The sequence below is a fragment of the Camelus bactrianus genome, chromosome 2 (assembly GCF_048773025.1).
Source record: "Camelus bactrianus isolate YW-2024 breed Bactrian camel chromosome 2, ASM4877302v1, whole genome shotgun sequence".
NCBI lineage: Eukaryota > Metazoa > Chordata > Mammalia > Artiodactyla > Camelidae > Camelus > Camelus bactrianus.
Window position 1 is genome coordinate 48,979,979 of NC_133540.1, and position 27,427 is coordinate 49,007,405.

At 35.0% G+C, this 27,427-nt stretch overlaps 1 protein-coding gene across 9 annotated transcripts in view; it reads right to left on the reverse strand.

Moving 5' to 3' along the window:
- Positions 1-27,427, reverse strand: part of AFG2A (AFG2 AAA ATPase homolog A) — a 342,561-nt gene that overhangs the window by 125,279 nt on the left and 189,855 nt on the right. Inside the window, exon 15 of one of the 9 annotated variants that reach the window (XM_074341249.1) lies at positions 4,027-4,128. The exons of the other annotated variants lie outside the window; for them this stretch is intronic. Within the exon in view, the coding sequence (XP_074197350.1) occupies positions 4,057-4,128 (72 nt within the window). The 3' untranslated portion in view covers positions 4,027-4,056. Of the gene's footprint in view, positions 1-4,026; positions 4,129-27,427 lie in introns of those variants that run through there. 9 annotated transcript variants of the gene reach the window in all.

Consider the following 27,427-nt stretch of genomic DNA (forward strand, 5'->3'; position numbering starts at 1 on the left):
TCGTAACTCTGTGGTCAAATCTAAGATGATATTTGTTTTCGAAGATTCAGATGATGACTGACATGGTCTTCTAAAAAATTTAGATACTCAACACCTCATAAGCAGATACCACATAATGAGCAGATAACGCGGATACCGTAATTTTCAAGTGCAAAAACAACACATAAAATTAAGAATTGTGTCAATGACTTTCTGAAGTTAAACCTGGAAAATAAACAGTTTATAGAAAGCTGGTCAATACTATAGTGATTACACAGTGACTCATAGATTGGAGTACAAATGTAGCAACATCCCCCTCACTGTCCAGAGGATCTCAATTACCTGACAGTTCCTGGATAGCTTTAGGGAAGGGAGTACCTGTAAACTTTTGAAGCTGTAGGCCAAATTTTATATGCAAAAACTTTGTATGCACATTTCTCAGGAGAGGATATCTATCAGATTCCCAAAAGAATCTGCCCCCTCAAAAGAGATTAGGGCAATCACTTACCCCTGAGTATCCATGTTCTATGACATGGGTCTTATCAACCCATTATGGAACTTGTTATGGAGAGAAAAATGTCCACTGTGAGTTATTTCCAAATGTTGCTGCTCTAGTTTAAAGTAAGTCCACTTAAGAAATAAATCTATTGGCTTTCCTTTATTTCTGATGTTTTCTAAGCAGATTCAGTAAACAATAAATAATAATTTCCTCACTTCTATGAAGGTATGATACTTATAATAAAACTTTTTTAAATGTCAGAAAGCTCCACCAGTTGTATCACCATTAAATATGAGCAGAAAAGGAGTTTGGTTATCCTACTGAAGTGTGTTTTTGTGGTTCCAAGACACTGAGAACAGCTGAATTTTCTTATTTACATGGTCAAGTTCAAATAGGAGTACTGAAAAGAACCAACTAATTTCACATCTCTCAGATATCTCACTATTCCGTCACATCAAGTCATCAATATACCCAGAATAACCTGGATTCCACACTGCATTTACCCTATCTTTAGCAAAGAACCACTCACTAGTTATGGTCTTTCCAAGCTCTCTGGAGCTATAAAAAGAAGTCTGATTTAGTTCCTTAGCACATGTTCATCTCCAAGGAGTACAGGGTAGACAATTGAGAATGACAGCTAGATCAGTTTGGAAGACAGTGGCTCCTAGGACTGTTGTCTTCAAACTTTTTTGATCATTCATTCATATTATTAAAATTAGTTTGAGCACTTTCTCCCAGTATTCCTGTATTTATTCAGAAAAGTATATACATGCATCCCTGTATTAACATACTGTGTATACTATATAACACACATAAATGTACATTTTAAAAAATAATGCTACATAAAATAATCATGAATATAAGTTTCTAATATTTTCTTCTCTCATCTTATTGGTGTGTCTGTGCATCTTTAGAGATCTCCTAAGCAAGAGGCAGCATACATTAAGGCTTATGGCTCTGTCTCTGTATGACAGTCTCACTCTTGAGTTCATACTCAACTACTACACCAAAATACACCATACTGAATACTCACAGTCAAAAGTAATGCAAAGATTACAGTGTAAACAGAAGCCAGATTCCTTGCTTTGTCAGTTATAAGGGAGGGCAAGAATAATTTGTATCTAAAGCAAAAAATATTTTTTCTTAGTTTGACTTTATGATAATTAGAAAGTCATAGGGTATCAGTACCATAAAGACTTCATTCATTTCTAAACTCCTACATTTGGTGAGAAGACTTAGGTCCAGAGAGTTTAAATTAATGTCAAGAATCACACAAGATTAAATGGTAGACTTAGAAGTAGCATTCCAACAATGTTTAGAATAATATTATTGAGCTCCTACTATATATTCAGAACTGTGATAAGTGCTTTGCTACAGCAATTCACTTAATCCTCACAATAACACTCAGGAGGATAGTCTTATACTCAATTTATAAGACAGAAAATGGTGGCTGGAAGAGGTTAAGTAATCACCAAAGGTCAGAGGAACATTAAGCAGTAAAGCTGGAATTTGAACTAAGGTTTAATTCTACACCCTCAGATCATAGTAACTAAACTATATTCTATTATTCCATACTGCTATCTCAAGACAAATTTCTAGGCAATTAAAATTATTATTAAGGTTTAGATACAATTGGGGGGAAAAACTGTAAACCAAGACAAATGGGCCTCTGTTACTGGATTAGGCTAAAATTTTCCTCTTTCTTTTGTAAGAAGTGCTAAGCAATAGGAATGTAAGTTATGTGTGTGTATTTCCTCCTGTTTAAGGTAGGAGCTTAGTAAAAGAACACCTTTAGAAAAGATAACAATTCTATGTAATGAAATATAGAACCAGATTCCCCTGGCAATTAATCACCCAGTGCAAACCTATAGGCTGTTTCTGACAGATCCAAGAGCTCTGCCTGAATTGATGGATAAGATGTGCCTGGGCTGGCTTATGAAAAGAAATTTAATGTTTAAAGCCTTTGAAAGTAGTTTATATATTTACATATACATGCATATCTTGGAGACAGTGCATGTTTGGTTCCAAACCATTGCAATGAAGTGAATATTGCAATAAAGCGAGTCACACAGACTCTTTGGTTGCCTAGCACATACAAAATACACTCTACTGTAGTCTCTTAAGTGTATAATAGCATTATGTCTAAAAATACCATATGATATCACTTACATGTGGAATCTAAAAAAAAAAAAAAAAGCCAAACGAACTTATTTACAAAACAGAAACAGACTCACAGACACAGAAAACAAACTTATGGTTACCAGAGGGGGAGAGGGGTGGGAAGGGATAAATTGGGAGTTAGAGATTTACAGATACTAACTAATACATAAAAAAATAGATAAACAACAAACTTATACTGTATAGCACAGTAAACTATATTCAATATCTTATAGTAACTTATGGTGAAAGAGAATATGAAAGCAAATATATGTATGTTCCTATATGACTGAAGTACTGTGCTGTACACCAGAAACTGACACAACACTGTAAAGTGACAATACTTCAGAAAAATTTATATTTAAAAAATCACTGTAAGTGAGAAAAGAAAAGCAATGTGCATACTTTCATTTAAAAATACTTCATTGCTAAAAAAGGCTAACCATCATATAAGCCTTCAGCAAGTCATAATCAATTTGCTGGTGGAGGGTTTTGCCTTGATACTGATGACTGCTGACTGAACAGGGTGGTTGCTGAAGGCTGGGGTGGCAGTGGCAATTTCTTAAAATAAGACGAAGTTTGCCAACATTGATTGATTCTTCCTTTCACTGGAACACTTAGAGGCCACTGTACGGTTATTAACTGGTGCAATTTCAATACTGTATCCCAGGCAATAGGAAAGTCTGAAGAGAGGAAAAGAGATAGGAGAAAGGCCAGCAGTCAGAACGTAGACGTTTATCCATTAAGTTCGTTGTCTTATATGGGTGTAGTTCGTGGCGCCCCAAAACAGTTATAATAGTAACATCAAAAATCACTGACCACAGTGATATATATAACGCTATATTATAACAAATATAATAATGAAAAAGTTGAAAATATTAGAAGAATTACCAAAATGTAACGGAGAAACATCAAGTGAGCAAATGCAGTTGGGAAAATGGTACTGACAGATTTGCAGAGTTGTCACAAACCTTCAAATTTGTGAAAAATACTATATCTGCAAAGCACAAAAAAAGCAAAGCATAATAAAATGAGGTATGCCTGTACAATGTGTGTTGATGTATATGTATTTGGCTTCTATGTATGAAATTACAGAACTCATTTTATTGCTCAAAAATGTAGAGAAATTAAAGAGACCTTCCTTTCCAGCATCAGGGAGCTATCTATCATTTAACAGAGATACTTCCTGTTTTTAAGCAGTTGGGAAGGAATGATTTCGAACCCAAATACTTAGCTTGGCAAGTTAGTCTTATGTTGATAGATGTTTTTGTAACTACTTTTACTTCATCTTAAATATCAATATGAAAGAGAGACAATTTGTTTTATTTCTCTCAACATTTTTTTTTAAAAGATTTGGGAGAATAGGAAAAAAAAGGAAAGGGAAAGAAAATATTATTACCGGAATAGCTAGATGACAGCGGTTAGCACAGCTCTGCCAGATGTGGCTGCATCATCTCAAAACTTACTCCGAAGGTAGGGGAGGGCAGTGATTTCTTTGTATGAAAAAAAGGGAAAAAATGGAATTCTAGGAAAGTATTACAAACTTTTAAAGAAGAGTTTGAAAGTTGCAGTTACAAGTCCACCACATTCTCTAACAAAACATTTAAAAAAATCTTCCACGCAGGTCATAGATTAACACTATTTCAGGCATTAAAATTAGTAGGGCTGTGGATATAAAAGTTCTCAAACAGACAATCCTGCTTTAATGATTTAAATAATGAACAAATTCTGTTTTTCATTACTTGATATTGCTTCTTGAGGTCAGTTCAGTATCTTCATTTGCTTTTTTTCTGTTAGTTTTGTTTTTTTGTTGTAACGAGGAAGGTTTTCTTCGGGAGTAGTACTCACCTGGTTTCAGTGTGATGGTAAGAACTGACATTTAGACTAGATGGTATGTTTTTACATACTTATCTGAGTCTATAGCAGACCAGCTAGTCTCCTGATCCAGCAGCACTCCCTCCAAACCCCACCCCATCCTACCCTGGTGGAACACAGCACTGCAATTATCCCCGCCAGGGGATAATTCTACTTCAAGTTCTACTCTATTTGCTTTTTTTCCATCACAACTTAAACATACTCAGATACCTTTTACCTACTAAAAACCCTTGTTCAACACCTCATCTTGTTTTAGCTACTGTCCAAACTCTTCCCCATACACAGCTTAAGGGTTAGCTCTAGCTGTCTCTAGTTACTCACCTGTTATTCTTTTCTCAGTTGACTTCACTCTGTTCTCATCACACACCACTAAAATAACTCAGAAGATCATCAATGATTTTTAGATAGTTAAATTAAAAAAAATTTTTTTTTCTGCCTGTATCTTGCCTAAATTTCCAGCAGGGTTTAAAAAGCTCAATTATCCTCTGTTCTTAAACACTTCTCTTTTGGCTTCTGACACTCTACATTATACTCATCTCTCTGAATGTTCCTACTCAGCCACGCTTGCTGGCTGCTTCCTCTCTCTCTACCTAAACTTAAAGATTGAAGTTCCTCAGAGCGTACACTTAAACTTCTTCTCTTCCTTCTCTTCTTTCCCATTCATTCCTTTGACTTCAATTATCATCTACAAGAAATGATTCCCCACATCCCACATTTCTCCTCTGAGCTCCAGACCCATGTGTCAAACTTTCTATTTGACGTCTCGATCTTGGATGTCACACAGGTATATCCATATAAACATACCCAACATAATTCACAATTTTCTTTTCCTTGATTCCCATTCTCAGTAAATGGCCTTTCCACCAACCCAGAAACCTAGGAACTGTGTATCTTCTTATTCATTTCCCACTTTCAAAACTGCCAGATTCTGTGGATTCCAACTTTACTCCATTTTCACAGCTTGAACCAATTTCTTATGGTTATCCTTGTGTCTACTTTTGTCACATCCCTCTTCGGAAGGACTGTTCATACAGAGTGCTGGAGTGATGAAATGATTTTTTAATGCAAATGTGATGATTGCCAGCTACCCTTCAATCACATCCTTAATACCTTCCATTGTTTCCCACTGTCCTTAGAATAAAGGACATACTATGCTCTCTCCAACCTCTGTGTCTTTTCAAAAGCTGAGCCCTTTGAATAGAATGATCTTCTGTACCTCATTCTCTCCTTTTCTGGCTAAAAGCTTATTCATTCTTTAGATTCAGCTTAAAGATCAATAACTCAGGGAAGCTCTGTGTAATCTTACAGACTAAGTTAGAGTACCTTTCCTACATGCTTTCATAGTATTTGGTATTTATTCAAAGCATTTGAATACCTATAATTAGTTTCTTAAATATTTAAAATTATTTAATAGAAATAATAGAAGTATTTATTAGAAATGTCAGATACCCAAACTCTGCTGATTCTTGTAATATACATTGTTTCATTTAATCCTTAGAACAACCCTGAGAGGTAGCTAGAATTACCACATTTCTCTTCTTGCTAGACTATAAGCTCCATGAGTATGAGGAATCATATTTGTATTGTTTACTATTCCATTCTAATATCCAGCCAGGATATTAGAGGGTTTTTGTTGTTTTTTTTTTTTTTTAAAACATTCTCCAACTGTAATTACACATGGTATGGACAGAGTATGAGAGTTGGGATTTATTTAGAACTTTTTCTAAATTTAGAACTTTTTCTAAAACACGTACACACACACACACCACATTCTCTACTCCTAAAGCCAGTGCCATCTGGATCCAGTCCACCTTTTCCACCCTAGTAACACTGATGTGCTTTTCCTCAGACAGCCAGGAATATCTTAAGCGCTCAATAAATACTTGTTGACCGACTGCAATTTTCAAACATACAAAAGCACAACAAATAGCCTCCAATCATCTTACCTAGTAAATCAGGTTATATAAATGTTCTATTTCATATGGTTTATAGTGAAAAAAGTAGTTTTAAGTCAATCATACCTGGTTTCAAATCCTTAATTTTTCATTTGCTAAGTGTGTAACATTTATTAGACAAGTCATTTGGATTCTCTGAGCCTCAACTTCTGCATTTCTAAGATGTGGTAATTTTACTACCCCTCAGGGTTGTTCTGAGGATTACATGAGATAATGTATATTAAACCTAACACAGTTTCTGGTATATAATATGTACTAAATAAATGAAGGTTATCCTTATTCAGAAATATTTGGCTTTGTGTGTTCATTTGTTCAGTACTTTGTCATTCCATTGTGTTCTGCTTTGCATGGTGTCTGTAAGTTATCAGCAGGATTATTACCTTGTTAATCTGTTATGTAATATTTCTTTTTTCTCCAGCTGCTTTTAAGACTCTTTATCATTAGTTTACACAATTTAATCATGCTGTGCCTTGTGTAGTTTTCTTTATATATATCCTACTTGGGGTTTAAAAATTTCTGCTCCAATCCCTCTCATTTCTTTTTAAGTACTCTGTTACATGATATCATCCCACAGGTTACTGAAGGTCTATTCTTTCCATGCTCCCGACCCCACCTTTTTTTTTTTTAAACTATGCTTCAGTTTGGACAGTTTTATTGCTATGTCATATCTAATCTACTGATAAGTCCAATCAGTGAATTTTTACTTTAGATATTCTATCTTCCAGCTGTAGAATTTTCACTTAATTTATTTAATAGCCTCCAATCATCCCTTCTTAATGATGCTTTCCTTAAAATTCTTAAACACATTGATAATGGCCATTTTAAAGTTTGCTAGTTCTATCAGCCCTATTAGCTTTGGTCTATTTTTGCTGAATGATTCTCCTTCTAATTATTCAGTTTTCAAAAAGATATCAGTTGAGACAGGATAAAGATGGTACTGAAAGTCTGAAGAGAGAGAAGATACGAGGTTGTAGCCCAGGAGAGTGGGAATGCAAATAGACTAGAAATACATAAAATGATGCTATCCAGAAGAAACTGAAATTAGGGGGGAAAATATGTGGGTAATCACAGATTAAACACCTTCAAGGAGCTTCAATGAAATGTTTAGATTTTTTGAGAAGGAGGTTCTGAAATAGAAGATTAAGCACCTGACTATTTTCATTAATATCAGGAAACTGAAAAGAGCTCAAAAGTAAATAGAAGAAAGTATGATCACTGTACGCAAATGGAATTGCCATTACAAATCTGGATACTGATCCAAATAGAGTATCTGGGCTGACTGTTCATATTCTCATGATAAGATTTAGTTTACTGAAAGAATGTTGGCCGAGACGCTCAGACAAAGAACTAACAGTTTCACAAAATGCTTTAGGGCCTTTAATGATTCCCTGACCCCTAATCAAACTTCTGCCTCATCTCTGCCAAAAGGATATTACTTCCAGTCTTCCTTTTACCAATCTAGGCAGCAAATAATGATCAGTTTTGGATATTAACTGAAGGTTGACTAGAAACTTCAAGAACTTTGGAAGGAAATAACTTGGAGTACAACATGAACAGTAACAAAAGCGTGGACCCACTTGGCCTTTAGTTTGAAGCAGGGTACTCTCTTGGCTCAAATCTCCTCAGTTCCCGGACCTATCTGGTCTTACACTCTCTCTCCACCCATCTCCCCACCCCATGGCCCTGTCATGAAAGAACCAACTGGAAATCCTCACTGAGAATTCTTCTTTCTTATAAATCCTCTCCCCAGCAATCTGCATACAAAAAGCAACGTTAAATAATCTATAAGGATAAGCAAGGAGGCTGTAAAAAGTAGTTTAAACAGCTCTGAAATCTGGGGGCTTGCTTTGTTCAGTATGGATCCCTAACCTTAGTCACAGCAACAACACTCAGCTGGGATTATGAGGAAAGTCCCTTGACAAAACTATAAAAATAATACTCTCAGAGATTAAAACCACGCATGGCTGTTATACCAATGGCATTATGAAATACACAGCAACTTCATACCAGAATATTAGTACTTAAGAACTTTTGTTTCCTGAAAATGACACCTTTTAGAGCAAGGAGAAACATGTGCTAAACCCATCCCAGAGTTAATGGAGAATTCAAAATTTAAAATAACAGACACACAAGAAAGTGTTATACGTTCGAAAGAGCCATTCCTGACATAATGTTCCAACTTATTTTACCAGATCTAGAGAAGTGAAGAAAAACTGTTATTTTATTAGCTCAGGAAAAATTGTATTTCCCACAAAAAGCAGGACACAATAGAGATTAATAAAAAGTAAGTAAAAGCTGGGTTCCACATCTGACCCAGTAACCTTTAGCTCTAAAACATGGGATATCCACTCTGATTATACCTGCAGCATCACAGATCATCATCCATTTAAACTCTGACAGTGAAAGAGGTAAAATTCCAGGCCAGAGCTGTCCAGCAGACACATAGTATGAGCCATATAATTTCAAATTTTCTAGTAGCTATGCTTAGAAAAATTTTTTAAAGGTAAAATTACTTTTAATAATATATTTCATTTAATGTAACACATCCAAAGTGTTGTCATTTAAAGGTCAATGTAAAACTTATCAAAGAAATAGCTTACTTTTTTTGATATAAAGGCTTTGAAATCTGGAGTGTATCTGACACTTGAAGCACAGCTTGGTTTGGACAAGCCCATTTCAAGTGCTCAATAGCTCCATGTGACCAGTGGCTACCAAATTGGACAGGCAGTTCTAGGGCTTGTGGAGACCTTCAGTGAAGAAACTACTCCCAAATACAAACTAAATTATTAGGGCACTAGATAGATTACCCTTATGAAAGCATTAACCAGTCTCATCAACTTCTTCACATGAGAGCATTGTCCTTTTCCAATTTCTGTTTATCTTAACTGATAAACTAAAAAATGAGTAAGTTCATTTAAAAATTAACTGTTCTTAGCTGAAAAACATTCAGCTCATTAATAACAGAAGAATCACTGCAAAAATTACTAGAAATATTATCTATGACAACAGAGGTATTCCAAGTAAAATTTTAATTTGTTGTTCAGTTATATGTTGAACTCAGTTTTAACTTGTTTAAATTTCTATTAGAGGTGCTAATTGTTAGAAAGTAAAGTAATCCTGTAAACTATTTAGATTTTGCTTGTTAAGAGAAATACGTAATGGAATTGTACTGTTTCTATGACACTGGGTCCCAAACTCCTGTCATAGACTTCTATTAGAGATTCAAGATTTCAACTCATTCAAGTTAAATAGCTCAGAGATATTTTTAAAAAGTCTCTTTATTAGAGTTTTATATTCATTTTAAGAAACAAAGCTAAGGTGTTTGTGTTAGGTAATATTTTTAGAAATATTATGTATGTATGTATCTATAAATATACACATACACCACACGTACAAGTAAAATTATATTTTAACTGCCTGAAATAGATATCATGTGTTTTTCTACTTATATTTATTATATTTTCTATATATATTTACATATATGATATCCACAGGAATTAAAGTACAAAAATGAATTATGCAAATTAATTGTCCCACGTTTTGCATTGACTTGTCACACTAAGTGACAATATGGGAAATGGTGGTTAATTCATTTTTGTCACAGATTTTGATGTAAGTGAAGGCCATGGCTGACTATATCCAGTCCTCTAGTATATAAATACTGAAATACAAAACTGCTCCTAATATTACTGTTCCTTCCACTTCCCACTCAATTTAGTGTAATTTCATCCTTTCATGCTAAAACTTTGTAAACTGCTGTAGTAAAAACTATTCCCGTTCCCAAACTCCTGAAGTTGGAAGCAGAAGAAAACAGAAGACGGGCTCATGTATATGTGTGTGTGAGAAACTGTTGTTAGGCAAATTATTTGCATTAAAAGGCAAATTTAATTAATTAGCCAACCAAATAAATATTTACGAAATTGGTAATGGATTATCAGAGATAAGCAGTATCACCCTTGCCTTGAAGAAATGTACAAAATGGAGATGACAGACAGGTAAACAGTTTCAATTCAAGATGAAACTTCATAGATTTGAAAATTTTGTTCTTAAAGGCAAAATCTGTATAATTTCTCTACACAAAATAACCATAACAAAAGCTTCTCAAAACTTCGGAGTATGTACGTAGATGGGATTCACTTCAGCTCAAATAAGCAGAATTCTCTTTTTTCTTGTATCAGGTGCCTACTTTCATTACACCTGCACACAATCCAGTACAAATAGCAAATGAAGTTCTTCATTTCTCCAGTTTCATATTTTCTGTAAGATTCATTATTGTACTTGACAACTAAGTTGCTAAAGAGAACTGACATTCCTCAGGGGAAGAAATTGTAAAGGAAATCTTAAACTAAAACTCCCAATATACTACCCTGGTCTTGCACTCCTGCTGCTCCTGCTTTTTTGAAGAGGAAATACTTTGAACAAACTTCCTCAACTACCTGCACACGTTTCAGTCCTCCTAACACACAGGACTTCAAATTTTATTATCTTGGGCAGGCAGGGGTAGTCTGATAATATCAACTCAGATGTGATCCTAAATTCCAGGGAGCTGTTGAGGACCTATGCAGCCCCAGCTGTGAGTAGTTAAGCCACTTCCTTCTCAGTGAACAATTCTGAAATGACTTTATTGTCTAACTAACTATAACTAAATGGGGAAGTGAGGAAAGAAAACAACCTGTGAGTGCTGAAGAGCCATACGCTGCACCACAGGACACCCTGCCTCACTTATTTTTAAACACCTCAGATCTGACCATACAGCACTCTTAAACAAATGTGATTATTTCTAAGAACAGCCAGGGAAAAGTGCTTACGTCCCCAGGTAAATGTTCTGGCATGGGTGGGAGGAGTGTGACACACTGTCACTCACTACATCCTCCATATTACCATTCACTTCAACTAGCCGTCTGAAGTTTTTCCTTAAAATTATTTTTAACCAAGAGAATTTCTCGTCGCTATATATCTAAAAATAGAAGTGCTGAGTCCAAATGAATAAAAAGAGATGGTCTCCCTTTCCTGCAATTCACCAAGATAATGTTTAAAACATGACTGAGTTCTAAATGATGAGTTTAGTTTAAAACTAAAGACAGTCTTAAAACTGCCACATAAGTCTCGACTTTGCAAATACTCCTCTGGATCATCAGGCTGACTTCTCTCCTGGGTTCTGGCAACATCATGGTCTCCCTCCACCCCCAACCACTTCACTGACAGCATTACTTGTGATGTGCTAAGAAAGTTGCCTATGAGAAATCTGACCCCACCCTTTCAGAAGGCATTCATTCACCTTGGCTATTATGGAGCCAAGAGTGGCTCAGGACTCACAAATGGGAAGATGGGATGGGGATTATAACTGACATTTATGCTGAAAGTTTATCATCACACTCCCTTTACACAGGAGGAAGTTTAGAACAAATTAAAACCCATATTGTTAGTAAACAGACACATCATACACGTTCAGTTTATTTTTAAAATAAAAATAACTTCATTGCTTTCTGTGATATAAAAATGACCCATAGTATTGTAAACAATTTTGACGTAATACTGATTTACATTAATTACAAAGTAAAAATTACCAAAATGATGGCTCTATTAACGTTCTGGGGAACAATTCTCAAAACCATTGTAATGTATATTGTTTCATATAAAAATTGTGTTATTTATATGTGTTTTATAACCTACTCTTTATTTTCCAGTAATTACAGTGCATGGATTTCTTTTAGTGTAAATACATATAATATATACCACCAATTTAATGGTTGCTTATTATTCTCTTATGTAAATGTAGCACATATGAATATTTAATCCCCAAAGCAACTCTCTAAGATAAGTAGGTACTATTAGTCTTATTTTAGAGATTCAACCTATAAAAATCTTGGAATAAACATTTTAAACTAACATCTTGAACTGTTTATTATAATCTAGGATAAATTCCTAGCAGGACAGAAGGTGAGTACTTGAAGCTTTTTTGTTATATATTAACTACCTTCTAGAAAGGTTGCACTAATTTCTGCCCCACAATCACTTTTATCTACATATGTTTTCCAAAGTATAATATGGAGATATCTGATATTGAGAAAAAAATGTAGCCTGCCTTCTAGAAATGTCCAAGAAAAACTTGTCATAGTCAAATCTCATGACATTTTGCTGCATATATATATATATTCTTTTGCGATCTTGGAAAATGAAATTCAGGGTCCTAAATGTCTTATATACACTTAATTACCACATTAACAATAATCTCTATTTTTTGGAAGAGCCTTTCTCCTTTATTCTTGCCCTTACTAGGAGATCATACAGTTTAAAAAAAAAAAGGAAAGAAAGAAAAGAAAACACCCAGAGTTTTCAGAGACCTCATGAAGTTCAGGAGTGAACTAAAGAACAAGCGATAATGAGAAACAAGACTGGCACGAGGGCAGATTCAGACAGAATAGCCTCCACATTAGTAGCCCCGTTGGTCCCCAAAGAGCTCCTCTGACATTAGAACACTCCTTTCATCTTGTTACACTATTTGAACATGCTACTTAGAGATTCATTCAGGCAATAAATATCCCTGGAAGGCAGAGAGAGAATGGGGATTAGGAACTTTTCTTTGGCGGGTGTTGAGGGAGGGTAGGAAAACTTGTAATATCTGGAATGTGGAAGGAGCACTTTAGGAAGAACAGTTGGGTGGGGAGTTAAAAGGTGGGAGGCACTGTGATGTAGTGGGAAAAACATGGGCTTTCCAAATAGACAGACTGGGTGATCATTTCACAATATACACAAATATCAAATCATTATGTTGTATACCTAAAATACAACACTGTATGTCAATTGTATCTCAATTAAAAAAAGAACTTAAAAGTTAAAACATCTAATTGATTGATAAGGTGATTTTCTCATTTTTTTCATATTATCAGTTTCCTCAACCCTAAAATAGTGATCACTGTAGAACCTCTCTAATGAAGCTGTACCAAGAATTATTTTAAAATGGCATCGACAGACTGGAGTGTCTGTTCTGTGGGTCTGTTCTCATCCTCTACGTGACCTTGGTGAAGCTATGCTCACTTTATTTCTGGAGCTTCATTTTTCTCATCTGTAAAAGGAGGGGGACTGGACCACTATATCTAGCACTTTCTTTAGCTCAAACATTCTGTTCAGACTTTATTCTACAATTAAAGTCTAGAAATTATTAAAACATCCACAACTTATTCAACAATTTTAACATTAAAAAAATAAAAGTATTGACCCATATTATCCATCCATATCATTTCAATTAGCATTACAAGATAACTTCAGGGCCTGAATAAAGCATAAAAATATTTCATGGAAAAGTGGGCAAATCTGATATGTCAACTTCGTCTTAACCAGTTCAGCTCTAGATTGAGTTTAATGTATGAAATTATTACACATATTTTCAGTATCCAAAATAGCAGGAAAGAATGAGTATTGTTTTTCACTTTTAATTTATTTCAAAGATTAAAAGAAAACTAGTGTTTGATTTGATGTACATTTTTATATCTACATAACATTATTTTAAGTTTTAAAAAATATATCTTAAAAAATAAGCAGCTAACATCCAGCCAAAACAAATAATTTCAGTAAGACTAATGATAATGCCATATTTCTAAATTCTCCCTCATGTATTATAATTATGAACAGTTATAATCAGTTTCAGATTTCCTCTCTTTTTACAGATGAGAAAACTGAAGCTTACTAACTTCCCATTGATAGCATTAAAGGCATTAAAATGACTGTGTGTTACTAATGTCCCATGCTTTTCCTGAACTGCTTAATCTGCTGTTTTGAACTCCGGTGACCTTTGTGGGTATTAATAATAAATGTATTGACAGTTTAAATCACTGATCTAGCATCAAAATACCCAAGGGTACTTACTTATACATATTTGTAACCTGAGATAGGACAATTAAGTAAGAGTAAATACAGTGGGATTATTAATACTTTCAACTATTTAAAGGACCTGCTACATGTAAGTTAATTCATACTAAGTATTAAATTACATTAAAAAACTAAAGAGATACAAATTATTCTACATAGCTTCAGTAAATATTTGCTGAAATAACTGTATGTAAGATCAGTAAATTAGCTACGGTTCTGGCAGAGATTTTAAAGATAAATCAATTTAAGAAACATCTCCATAAGAGTGAAAAACGCTAAGAGTACCCACAAGGGATGCTGAGGGTCCCAAGTCTAGAAACTACAGGAAGCTACTATTGCTTAGGAGCTTGAAGGAGTAAAGGGAGGAGACAGTTCTATCAAAATCTAAATAAGGCTGAAACTACTGGGGAGGTGGAGTGGCTGCTCAAAGTACAGGAAACACAGGCCTGAAGTGACACGGCCAATCCTAGAACTGTGGTGCTACACAGGAAGGAGTGGAAAGACATATCCTGACTTCTTTCTCCTCTCTTCTTCTAATTTCCTGTTGATGCTTTTCACTGGCCAAACCCAGTGGAACTGAAGTCAGGGCTATCCAGGCCATAGGGGTCACCCTGCCCTCCTTTCCTTGTACAGACATACACATGCAACCCTGATAAAGGCAAGAGTAGAGTTGCGGAGTGGGAGGAAAACAAGCAGCACAAAGAACTACAGAACAGTGGCTGTTTTTTTAATATTGCTTGATAAGAATCACATTAGCACCCTTCTGAAAAATAACCCTAATCCTCTTCATCATCTAAATGTTACTCCAAAGACTTTGGTATCCTTTATCCACAACACCACAGATGGTCAGCTTGGTGAAGTCTGACAGAGCTTCCAAGTAGACAGCCTGAAGGTTAGTTATTGTATGTAGGTTAACTACCAACAAATAAAAAATTGGTCTCATATAACTTATCCAAATCAGTAGATAGCTAGATAATCTGTTTAAAGGATCTAACTAGTTTTTTTCTATAACAGTTTTGTCATTGTGATCTGAGTTTACTGTTTCTCACCCAAGGTGTTCCATTAAATCTAATTTTTCCTTACGCTTTTGGTTTCATACCTAAGAAACCACTGCCAAATCCAAAGTCATTAAGATTTATTCCCAAGTTTTTGTCTAAGAGTTTTATGATTTTAGCTATTATACTTAGATCATTGATCAATTTTGAGTTAATTTTTGTATACAGTGAAGTAGGGGTCCATCTTCATTCTTTGCATGTGGAAATCCAGTTTGGAAAGTTTATCGTTTCCCTACCAAACAGCCTCGGCCACCTTGCCAAAATTCAACTGGCTATATAGTCATGGATTTATTTCCAGACTCTCAATCCTATTCTATTGGTCTACATATAATATACTTTTATGCTAGTACCATATATTTTAATTACAGTAGCTTTGTAGTGAGTTTTGAAATCAGCAAAGTGTAAGTCCTCTAATTGGTTCTTCTTTTTCAATATTGTTTTGCATTCCATATGAATCTGAGGATCAATTTTTTCACTTCTATAAAAAAATACTGTTGGAATTTTGATAGGGATTATACTAAACCTGTAGATTAGTTTGGGTGGCATCAACATCTTAACAATATTAGGTCTTTCAGTCATGAACACAGGATATCTTTCCATTTATTTAGGCCTTCTTTAACTTCTTTTAGGAAAGTTTTGTACTTTGCAGTGTACAAGTATTTCACCTCTTTGAGTAAATCTATTAGTAAGTATTTTAATCCTTTAGATGCTATTGTAAGTGGGATTATTTACTCAACTTCATTTTCTGATTGTTCTTTGCTGGTATATGGAAACACAATCTAAAATAATTTGAGTGCTACTCGGGAAACAGAATGGCCAAACTGTGACTTAACAGTTGAGCAAGTACCACATTGCTTTTACCTAGAACATGTGATACAAAAACGATCTAGCAGCTAAGTTTCAACAGAATTCTCCAGAATGCTTCATCTTTTCCTTCATGATTCTCTTCCTCATTAATTCATTTATTTTTCTCTAACATATATTATAAAACTCATTGCTTCAATATCCTATGATTCTACGAGGCTAGCGGTTAGGATATACTCAGTTCAACTGCCATATTAAAGTAGACTTTCTTGTGAATTACTGAGTAAATAAAATATAATAAGAAAGTCTAATTTTTCCTTTGATTCCATGAGATAAGCAAAGTGAAAAGCTCTAGCAAACCTCCTAATACATTTTATTAATTCTCTCACAGCAAATACTGATTCCTAAAATATTTACTAAAAGATAAATGAAAATATACAATCAAGGATAACTGTATAGCATAATGGGAAACAGCTACTATCAGACTTAGAAAGCAAAAATTTACACATTGTATTTCATATAATGATATTTGGAAACAGGGATTAAAAATTCCTGTAGGAGGGGACAGGGGATGGAAAGGGGATTTAATCTAAAACAAGACGGTGAATCCATTTGAGACACGTCAGTGTGTTTTCCTTGCTGCTTTTGAAGTTTTCTAATTGCTGTTCCTAAATATCACCTGTAGAAGTAGATTTGAGTCCCAGCTCTGAAACTGAGGAGTTATATGATTATTATATTTTGTGAAATTAATTTTGGGTCTTTGAACCTCCACTTCCTCATTGAAGGTTGTATTAGAATTAAATAAGCACATATTTAAAGCATGCAGCAGTAACCAGGTGTTTATGGTTAGTTATACTGCACTTCATCCAATAAGTAAGCCAGAATACAGAACACAGGCCTACCTGCAGAGAGTCTCCATAGTTAACATCCTCCTGGTAGAATGCCTCTTACTTTTAAAACTCATTCTTCAGGGAATATATGTCTCTTAATTCAACATTTTCCAGCTGATGTTTATACTGGAAATTTTTTATACTTACATTTCTCAAGCTTAATATAACATTTTAAACAAAAGGATGTAAGGGGGGAAGTCTCACGTTACAACCCAAACACAACAGCTGGAAACAGCAGATCATGTGTAGACATTAGGAAAGCCCTCTGAGTGTCCACCAAGCAACTGTTCCTTCACAGCTAAATTTGATTGTTAGGTCAGCAGGAAGCATGGTTTAAGCACTTTACATCCTAAGATCATAATTTGTTACTTTAAAGACATTTCACTATATGGATTTAATAGGTTTTAAGAAACTGATTGGGGGGTTTTGGAAATGGGCTCCTGGTTAGTGTCTTCAAGTAGGACATCTCATTTTCTAGGATGTTCAGTGTTCGGTAGGGAATGCCCAAATAGTAACACGGTATTTTAATATCAACAAGGCATTTTCATTTTAATTGCAAAAAAAGCTCACTTCATGTAATTTTAAAATCATCTTATCTCTTTAATTTTATTTTCTAAGAAAAGTATCTTATTTATACCTCTCAGGGCTTTCTCCCTCAAGAGGAAGGAATGGTATTCAACAGCATATAGTAAGTACTTAGTAAATGGGGAATTCATTTTATTTATCCTATTCTATTCATATATTTGTAATTTTTTATATTTTTATATCCAGTGCCATACTGATAAGATGAACTTTTCCCATGAATAGTCTGTTAATTCATCTTTTCAACTGCACTAACATATGGAGGTGACTGTGTTCTTAGTTACACACATAATTTACTGAATGTCATGTGGTAAAATTTGCTGTGACTACAAAAAGTGTTCAGTTTACCCTGTAAAGGACGATTACAGTGATTTAACAGTTAACATTTATTGAGTCATTATCTGTTAAATGCTTTATAAACATCATCTTATACAAGCTTCATAATTTATGAAGTATGTATTATCACTACCACAATTTTATATGTAAGATGATATTGTCCAGGATCAAACAGCTACTAAATTGTTTCTTTTTGAGGGGTGGGTGTTAAATATTTAACAGCACACCATTGTTGGAACTAGGCAAAGAATTATCAAGAAATTTAGGTTATTTTTCTTTTCTTAAAAAGTAAATTAGTACCCACTGAGATACATATCATAAACAAATAAGTCAGGGCATTCTCTGCACCAGATTATATTTGCTCGGTATTTTCTTTGATATTTTATTTTTATTTGTTTCATCAATTTTGTCTTATTCAGAATTTAAATTTTCCAGAATATCAGGCAGTAATAAGTATTATAGTTTAGTGGTGTGGATTAGACTATGAACTTCAGAATCAGATAGTCTTTGTTCAAACCTCATCTCTGAACACTGATTTGTAGTGACTGACAATTTCCATGGTATTCATATCCCACCATGGGTACGGACTGTGTCAAAACTGATTTGTAACATTTATGAAAAAATTTATAGAAGCTCTTGCAAACTGGTAAGAGCAGTCCTAGCATATTACTGGGTCCAACTCTAAATGCCTCCAAATTAACACAAAGTATTATCTGAAGTATAGCATTAAGTAATAATTACTATGTCATGTAAATGTTTTCTTTAAAATCCAATGAAATATTCATAATTGTAGCAAATGGCATCACTCGAGGCAAAAAATGAGATCTTATAAAGTTTCCCATAAGCAAAAGAACATGTTAAAGAGAATAAAAAGACAACTTACAGAGAGAGAAAATACTGCAAGCCACATATCCAACAAAGAACTTGTATTTAGAATATAGAAACAACTCTCAAAACGTAAGAGTGAAATAAGAAAGAATCCAAATAGAAAATGGGCAAAAGACATGAACAGACATTTCACAAAAGAGATATTAAGGGCAAATAAGCACATGGAAAAAAAGTTCAATACCATTAACCATTAGGGAAATGCAAATTAAAACTAAAATTAAAACCATTAGGGAAACACAAATTAAAACTTTGATAAATCACTACACACTTATCAGAATACCAAATGCCAGCAAGGATACAGAAAACTTGGATTATCATATTTACTGGTGGGAACATAAAATGGTATCACCACTCTGGAAAATAATGTGTCAGTTTTAAAAAATAGATCACATGCAGTAGGCAGAACAGTGCACACCCTGCTCTGCTAATCCAAAGATGTCTACATCCTAACCTCTGGAACCTGAGAATATGTTACCTTACCTGTCAAAGAGAAATTAAGGTTACAAATTGAATTAAGGTTGCTGATCAGTTGATTAAAAATAGGAGATCATCTTGGATAATCCTGACTGGACAGTGGATCAAAGGAATTATATCACATAACATTACATAAGGATTAAAAATGGAAGACAGAGGCAAAAGAGAATTGGTCAGAGGAGGATGTGACTATGAAAGAAAGGCAGAGAGATGCAACTTTGCAGGCTTTGAAAATGGAGGAAGGGGTCACCAGGCAAGGAACATTGGGAGGAACTAGTAAAGGCAAGGAAACAAATTCTCCCCTAGAACCTCCAAAAAGAAATGCAGCCCTGCCATCACCTTGATTTTCGCCCAGCGAGATCCATATTGGACTTCTAACCTACAGAACTGTAAGATAATACATTTGTGTTATTTAAGTTGCTAGTCTTGTAGTAATTTCTTACAGCAACAATAGGAAACTAATATACCATGTGGCCCAGAAATTGCACACATGGGCATTTATTCCAAGGAAATGAAAACTTCAGTTCACATAAAAATCTTACATGGATGTTCACAGCAGCTTTATTCATAAGAGCCCCAAACTGGAAATAACCTAAACATTCCTAGATAAGTGAACAGTTAAACAAACTTGGATATATCCATATGTGGAACACTACTCAGCAATAAAAATGTTACAACCACTGACACATACAGCTAGGATGGATCTCAAGAAAATAAAGCTTACTGGTAAAAGCCAATCTCAAATGTTTACATATTTACTGTATGACTGCAGTTATATGGCATTTCTGAAATGACAAAACTGTGCAGACGGACACATACTTGTGTTTTCCAAGGACAGAGATGAAGGGAAGTAGGGGGAATTCAAGTATAAAGGAGTTTACAAAAGAATTCTTGGTGGTAATCCAAGATACAATGCCGAATCTTAACTGTAGTAGTGATTACATGAATCTATAAATAGGCTCAAACAGCACTGAATTACACACACACACACACACACACACATACCCCACATGCAAGTATACACAGGCATGTGCACAAATGCAAATGAATGCATATAAAATCTGGTGAAGACTAAATAAGGTCTGTAGTCTAATTAACAGTATTATACCCATGACAATTTCCTAGTTTAATACTGTTCTACAGTTATATAAAATGTCACCATTCAAAGGAGGTGGATGAAAAGTTCAAGGGATTCTACGTACTACTGTTTTTTTTTTAACAATTTTCTATGAGTCTATAATTACGTTAATAAAAAGTTAAAAAACAAGAGGAAAGAGAAAAATGATGCACTGGGTATAAAATTAAGATATTAGAATAGATATTTAAGACAAAATCTCATCCTTTAAAATTTCCATGTTTATATGTTTTTAATATGCTGTATAATATATATATATATATATAGCTGTATATATTTATGAACAAATAAGCATATATTGGTGGTTGATACTAAAAAGTACTCATAGGAACGTACAATAAAAAAGTTTAGAGACCAATGCTCTGAAGTATTACTAGCATATCTTTCTTAAACAGTGAAAAACAAAATGCAATATGGCATCCTGACATAATATCATCTCCAGAATATTAACTTAGCATAAAATTTTACTAAAAGCAAGATATACTAAAAATAAATTTGAAGATGCGCTAAGTAGAAATGAAATAAAGCACCAGTAACTCTGGCAACCAGTCATTTATATCACTTCTCTCTGGAAAAGGTTTTAGTAATCCTAATGGATGTTCAATCAGCTGTAAAAGTCCTTTTTACTTTCATCTAATTTATGCATGTTATTGTTGTTATTATTATTATTATATCATATATTCTTATTCATTCTTTTTAGATAATTTGTAACTCAGGATTAACTCTACCAATAGTTTTGGAGGTTATAAGAACAAATGAGACTAAAACTGGCACAAAATTTTTGCTCAGCAAGATCCACTTCCTCTACGACACATACTTGAAGAAGCTTGGTAAAAATCAGCAAATTCAAGCTTCATATATTTGCAGACCATTTTGTTATAAACCAAAGAGTCTCTTTATATAATGAATGATTGTTTTTATTGCCTTTCTAAAAAAGTACAATTTATGGTTTTGGAGTGGAGCCTGGCAAATGTAGACTGATATTAGTCAATCAACAGAGTTAAACCATAAAGACTTCTATTCTGTATCTGTCAATTTCTACGTACTGTTCTATAGAGTAAGTTTAGAATTACTCATGGAAAACTGTAACTCTTAGGTGAACTTACAGCAAGTGATTAACTGGCTTACAAAATATTTTAAACATTTAAAGTCACTCTCTCAATACACACTTCAGCTATCCTGGTATTTCCTGATTTGATAAAGAAAATAGGCAAAGAAAGATTAAATTTCAAATATATCTTTAATATTTTTGGTTCTTCATTTTATCAGAGCTAACTCATTGTTCTTTCATTGCGAATTCTTAAAAATCTTCCTCTCATGATGTAGGGCTCTCTAAACTTTTTCAAAGTTTTTTAAAAGTGCTTTTTTAAAGTTTTACTTTGAATGTGGAGGATTCACTGCAAAAAATATGATTCAAAATCAAGAAATGAGAAACTCATATGAGGACACTGGATCTTTATTATTACACTGAAACTCGAAGCCTGTGATTTATTTACTTTTTAGAAAGTAACTGACACCTTGTCACAGCTACCTTGCCTTGGAGAGGTTAAAAAGTTGTCCAAGTTCCAGACAGCAAATGAGCAGCCTCTAAACTGCCAACAAGCAACGTGCTTGGACAAGCACTTTCTTTTTACAATGAAGTAACAGGCTTGCTTTTTCAGTGCAACCAAATTCAAACAATGAGAGGAGGCACTCCAAACCATGAGCAGAGAAAACCAAGGGCCAAGCTCACGGTATGCACAGGAAGATTCCCAACTGGGAAACCGTGGGCAAATGCAAGTTTTCAAAGAGATGTTTTAACATTACATATGCATCAGCCCCTCAAGCACCCACAGCTCTGTTAACAGTATGTTATCAGTACACACAGAACAACAATGCAGATTGTTGTTCTGAATACAACACTCCCTTGAGCTTTCAAGATGATGTACAGTATAGGAAGAGTGCAGAAAATAAATGTGACTCCTCTCATAATTCTCAGCACCATTTGAAAAGGCTATGTTAGAAAATGAATTAATACACAGGATGTGGTCTTTCCTTTGGAAGAGAATAATCGGTGTTGGTGTTTTACTTACTCATTTTATTTAGGGTTGGTGAATACTAAAGCCCTGTGAATTTAAGTTCATCTCTGAAGTAATCATAACATGTGAACTGCTGCATATCTCTCACTTCAAAATTTGGAAAACAGAAAAATTAAGGTCTTGTTCTACATATAAGAGAAAGAGAAAGAGAGAGATGTAAGAACAGGATTAACAAAAGTAGTTCTAAGGAATCTAAAAATACTTTTCACTCCCTTGGAACCATGGTAAATGGATATATTAGTCCAGAAGAAAGTCAAACCTTGGTTCAGGTAAATATTCTATGCAAAGAAAGGACCACATAAAGGCAGACATTTTATACACTCTGTTGTAAGGATTAGCAGATCTATAAGTAGCCTTGGATTTGTAGGAAAGACAACAGATAAAACATTAGAAATCTGGGTATATCATTGAGAAGATTCCATAATTTATTACAGCTAGTGCTTATAGTATGACAAATTTAAATTTTTAATCTAGAAAAACTAATGTGACATTATCTATTTAGAGCTATATTTGTCTCCTATATTACCACTGTAATTCCTTTCATAAATTCAAAACAATGTGTTATCACTGATTCTGAAAATTACTGGACTCTGTGGGTCATCTAAATTCTCCAAGTTCAGTTTGTTTAAAAGTCCTTTTGTATAATATAAACACTAACAATATTTCATATTTGATGTCGGGAGAGATCAGAATTTATATCTGTCTCATACACCTAACCAGACCCGATATCTCCACCTATATACCCGTCATCTACTACTACCCAGAATGTCTCAGCCTACAGGTGTCAAGGAGCAGCCCTGACCTATAAGAAGAGTAGTGCTGACATGGAGGTATCCACCCTCCTCTGGAGAAGTTAAGCGTGAGCTCTGTATACTGGGGCTGAGCTGCACTTCCCTATATCATTAAGCTTTCATAAATGGGTTCAAAAGGAAGCCCCAAATACCTTCCTTCTCCCACCATTCACAGTAACATGCCTAAAATCTGCCTTAAATCTACCAGTACAAATTCCATGTTGCCCTTCATCTATGTTATTATGACAGACTACCAGTCTGTCCCAGAATTCCAGTTCATCCCTCATGTACTAGATCTACTCCCCACAAATGTCAACACATCCCCTAATCTGCCTCCTTCTCCCACCCCGGTCTTATTTTATAATAAGTAACAGAAAATATATTTTAAAATGCGAGTCAATTTTATCACATACCAATCTCAGGTGGGAGAAATGACCCAGTCCTAGGAAGTCCTAGGAGGCTGTTGTGGCTTTTAAAGATCCTACTTTGTGGTGATTTTTAGTGTTGTGTAAACTCCTAGCTTCAATTAATGATGTCTAACTAAGACAGAAATTCAGAAGCATAAATACAGCCAGGGAGGCAGAGACCTAAAGGAGAGCAGAACACTCTAGCAAAACAAATGTATACGTACATACATACATAGACATATAGAGAGACACACATACACCACAACGCCAAGCAAACTGGGCCCATGATGTAGGGAGGAGGCTCTGAGCTGCTGGATACCTTCAACTTGGTTTCTATTATCCTCTTAATGGGGGGAGGCTTCAAGATCCCAGAGTTTCTATTGTTAATCTTATTTAAATAAAATTTGCAATTCAGCATTCAAAAACTCTTAACAGAGTTAACACTTTGAATCTTATATAAGTTAACACCTGCTTCTTAATACATCCATGAAAGTAAAGTATATACACTTATAAAAAATAAATTAGAGTGAAACTAGTGAGCATAGTAAATGAGCCTAATGAATTTAATATATATTCCCTTTTTCATCTTATTTGTCTTTACAGAAACTGTTACATTCAAATGTCTATGTTCTCTTAACCAAGGGGTGGATTTAAGAAGTAAGAGAAATGAGTATTAGGGATGAGTAGGGAAAAAGATATAATAAGCATTAATAGTTAGTCATATTATTTGAACTAACATTGTCTAAAATAAGAGAACAAATGTCCCCTTAAATTGCTGTATTGACTGAATTGGTGGGATGTAATATTTACTTTAAATGTATTTGACTACTTATAATAAACTTAGGCATGGCCAATATAAAGTGTGTAAATCTAATGGTTTTAGACAACTCTTTCAAATGACTGATATTGCAATAAAGACTTTGCTAGTACTCTTGCTTATATTTCTAATGAAAAACAGAAGTAGGATACTTATTCTTTTAAAGCAAGTGCCACTGTTAATACTGATGACATCACCTTCTTGAAAGTAATGGACAGCATTTTTGCCTAATAGTATTAATAAGCTTTTGAACTCATTTTATTCAATGTTTTATGTTTAAGAGAGAGTTTTGGATTGCCAGAAACATGGCTCCTATAAACCTATAAATAGTAAAGAAACCATGACAAGAATATTTCTAACACTACACATAGGGCTGGGAATGGAAATTACAGTGACTTTGTTCCTAATACTATTAAATAGTAACAAATCTGGGGAGTCTCAGAAGTATGCTTCAGTAATTTTACTTTTCCTCATCCAATCTCTGCATCTAGTTATATCTGACCAACAAACAGCAAGTAAAACAATTCATATTAAAACATCCACCATAAGAAACTCTTTGAAGTTTACAAGTAATGGGCTAATGTGGGAAATAATATGCCTTTTCTTTTTGTGTGAAATGCTCAGGAAAACCCTGTTAAGTCGATTAGTACTTGAAGAATCCAATCAGCTTATTCCTGAAAGAGGTATTCTTTATTTTAAATAAACAAAGCCTGCTTTTTGTGGGAGGTGGGGTGAGAAGGGGGGAGGACAGGGGTTGTTACAGGGAGTGCGGGGTGGTGAAATAAATTACCAACATTTCCAGGTTGGGAAGGAGTGTTGGTTTCTTTTCAGGTCAGACTGGCTGTCGCCACCTACACTGACAGGAAGAGTTATTGGAGTGATGGTCTATGTATGATGACTGAGGGACACAGAGACAGCAAAACAAGAGGGAAATCATCTCTCTAATACCTTGTAGATCACCACCAAAAGAAACCTGTTATCCGGGCTTTGTTTTGTTTTGCTTTGCTTTTCATGGAGGATTAAGATTCTTATCTTAATAAGATACGTTGTTAAACTTGAATTTTATATCAGTTTTGTAATCTAGATTTTAAAAACATAACTGTATATATCTGCACATACATAAACTGATAATCCCTCTATGTGCACTGTATTTTGAAACATCTACTACTGAGATTCTTCCATCCAAAAGTATTAACTTTTAATTGAATCTGAGATTTAATGAAAGTCTAGAAAAACCTAAATTTGAAATTTGTAACACTGACCTTATGGAGCTTCATATTTGTGATAAATTTTGCTGTATATCTTATAAATTAGCTTCAACATGATTCAGATTGGGTTCTCAGGACAGCAAATAACTGTGAGAAAAGGGAGTATCTTAGATCATGTCTTCTCTATATAAAACAAATTGGTTTGACATATTTATTTTTTATTTGACTAACTGGCATAGTGCCTTAGTGATGAGAGAAGTGTGTAAAGTATTCATGCTTTTCTTTTACTTTGTCAGCTTGGTTAAGAGTCACCATATGGATTTCTGGTCAAGATGGAGTAGTAGGACCACAAGCTCCCCTCCTCTCATGACTACAACAAAACCACAACTGAGTACTAAACAACCATTGAAAAGAAGATTGGAACCTAGCAAAAAAAAGATTTTCTTCAACTGCAAACATAAAGACGGAACCACAGCAGGACAGTAAGAGGGTGTGCTTGCGATATAATCGGGCCCCATACCCCCACTGGTAGGTGACCCATAAGCTGGAGACTAAATTGCAGTCTCTCCCATAGAAGTGAGGGTCCAAACCCTACATCAGGCTCCCCAGACTAGGGTTCTGGCACTGGGAGAAGGAGACCCCTGAATATCTGGTTTTGAAGGCCAGTGGGGCTTAACTGTGGGAGCTCCACGGGAATTGGGGAAATAGAGACTTCACTCTCTTGGGAAGCATACACAGAATCTTGCCTGCACCAGGACCAAGGGTAGAGGCAGTGATTCCATAGGAACCTGGGTCAGACTTTCCTGCTGGTTTTGGAAGGTCTCTTGGGGAAGTAGAGGGCAGCTGTGGCTCACCCTAGGGATGTAAAAGTTAGTGGTGGACATTCAGGGAGTATTCATGTACATGAACCTTCCTGGAGGCTGACATCTTGCTTGGGTCAACTGCTCCAAGACCTAGCTCCAGCTTAAGTGCTGGGAAGCCTTAGGCCAAACAACATACTGTGTAGGAATGCAACCCAACCCACTGGAAGACTTCCTGAGCCCATAGCTGCCTCTAGACATGCCCCTAGACACTACTTTGTCCACCAGGGGGCCAGGACCAAGCTCTACCCAGCAGCAGGCAGGCGCCAACTCTTTCTGCCAGGAAACCTGCACAAGCCTCTAGTCGAGCCTCACCCACCAGTGGACAGATATCAGAAGAAAACAGCAATCCAACAGCCTGTGGAAGGAGTCTGCAAACGCAGGCCAGACTCTACACTAGGACCAGCTGGACCCTGGCCCTTGGGTGACAAGAGGGGAATGCACTGCTGGGACACACAGGACACCTCATACAGAGGGCCATTTCTCCAAGGTCAAGAAACTTAACTAACCTATATAAAAAAATACAAAGAGGAATTTAGACAAAGTGAGGCAGCAGAAGAATATGTTCCAGGCAAAGGTACAAGATAAAATCCTGGAAGACGAGATAAGTGATGAAAAGATAGGCAATCTACCTCAGAAAGACTTTAGAGTAATAACTGTGAAGATGATCAGAAAACTTGGGAGGAGAATAGATGTACAGAGCAAAGTTTTTAGCAAAGAGTTGGAAATATAAAGAATACCCAAAAAGAGTTGAAGAATACAATTTCC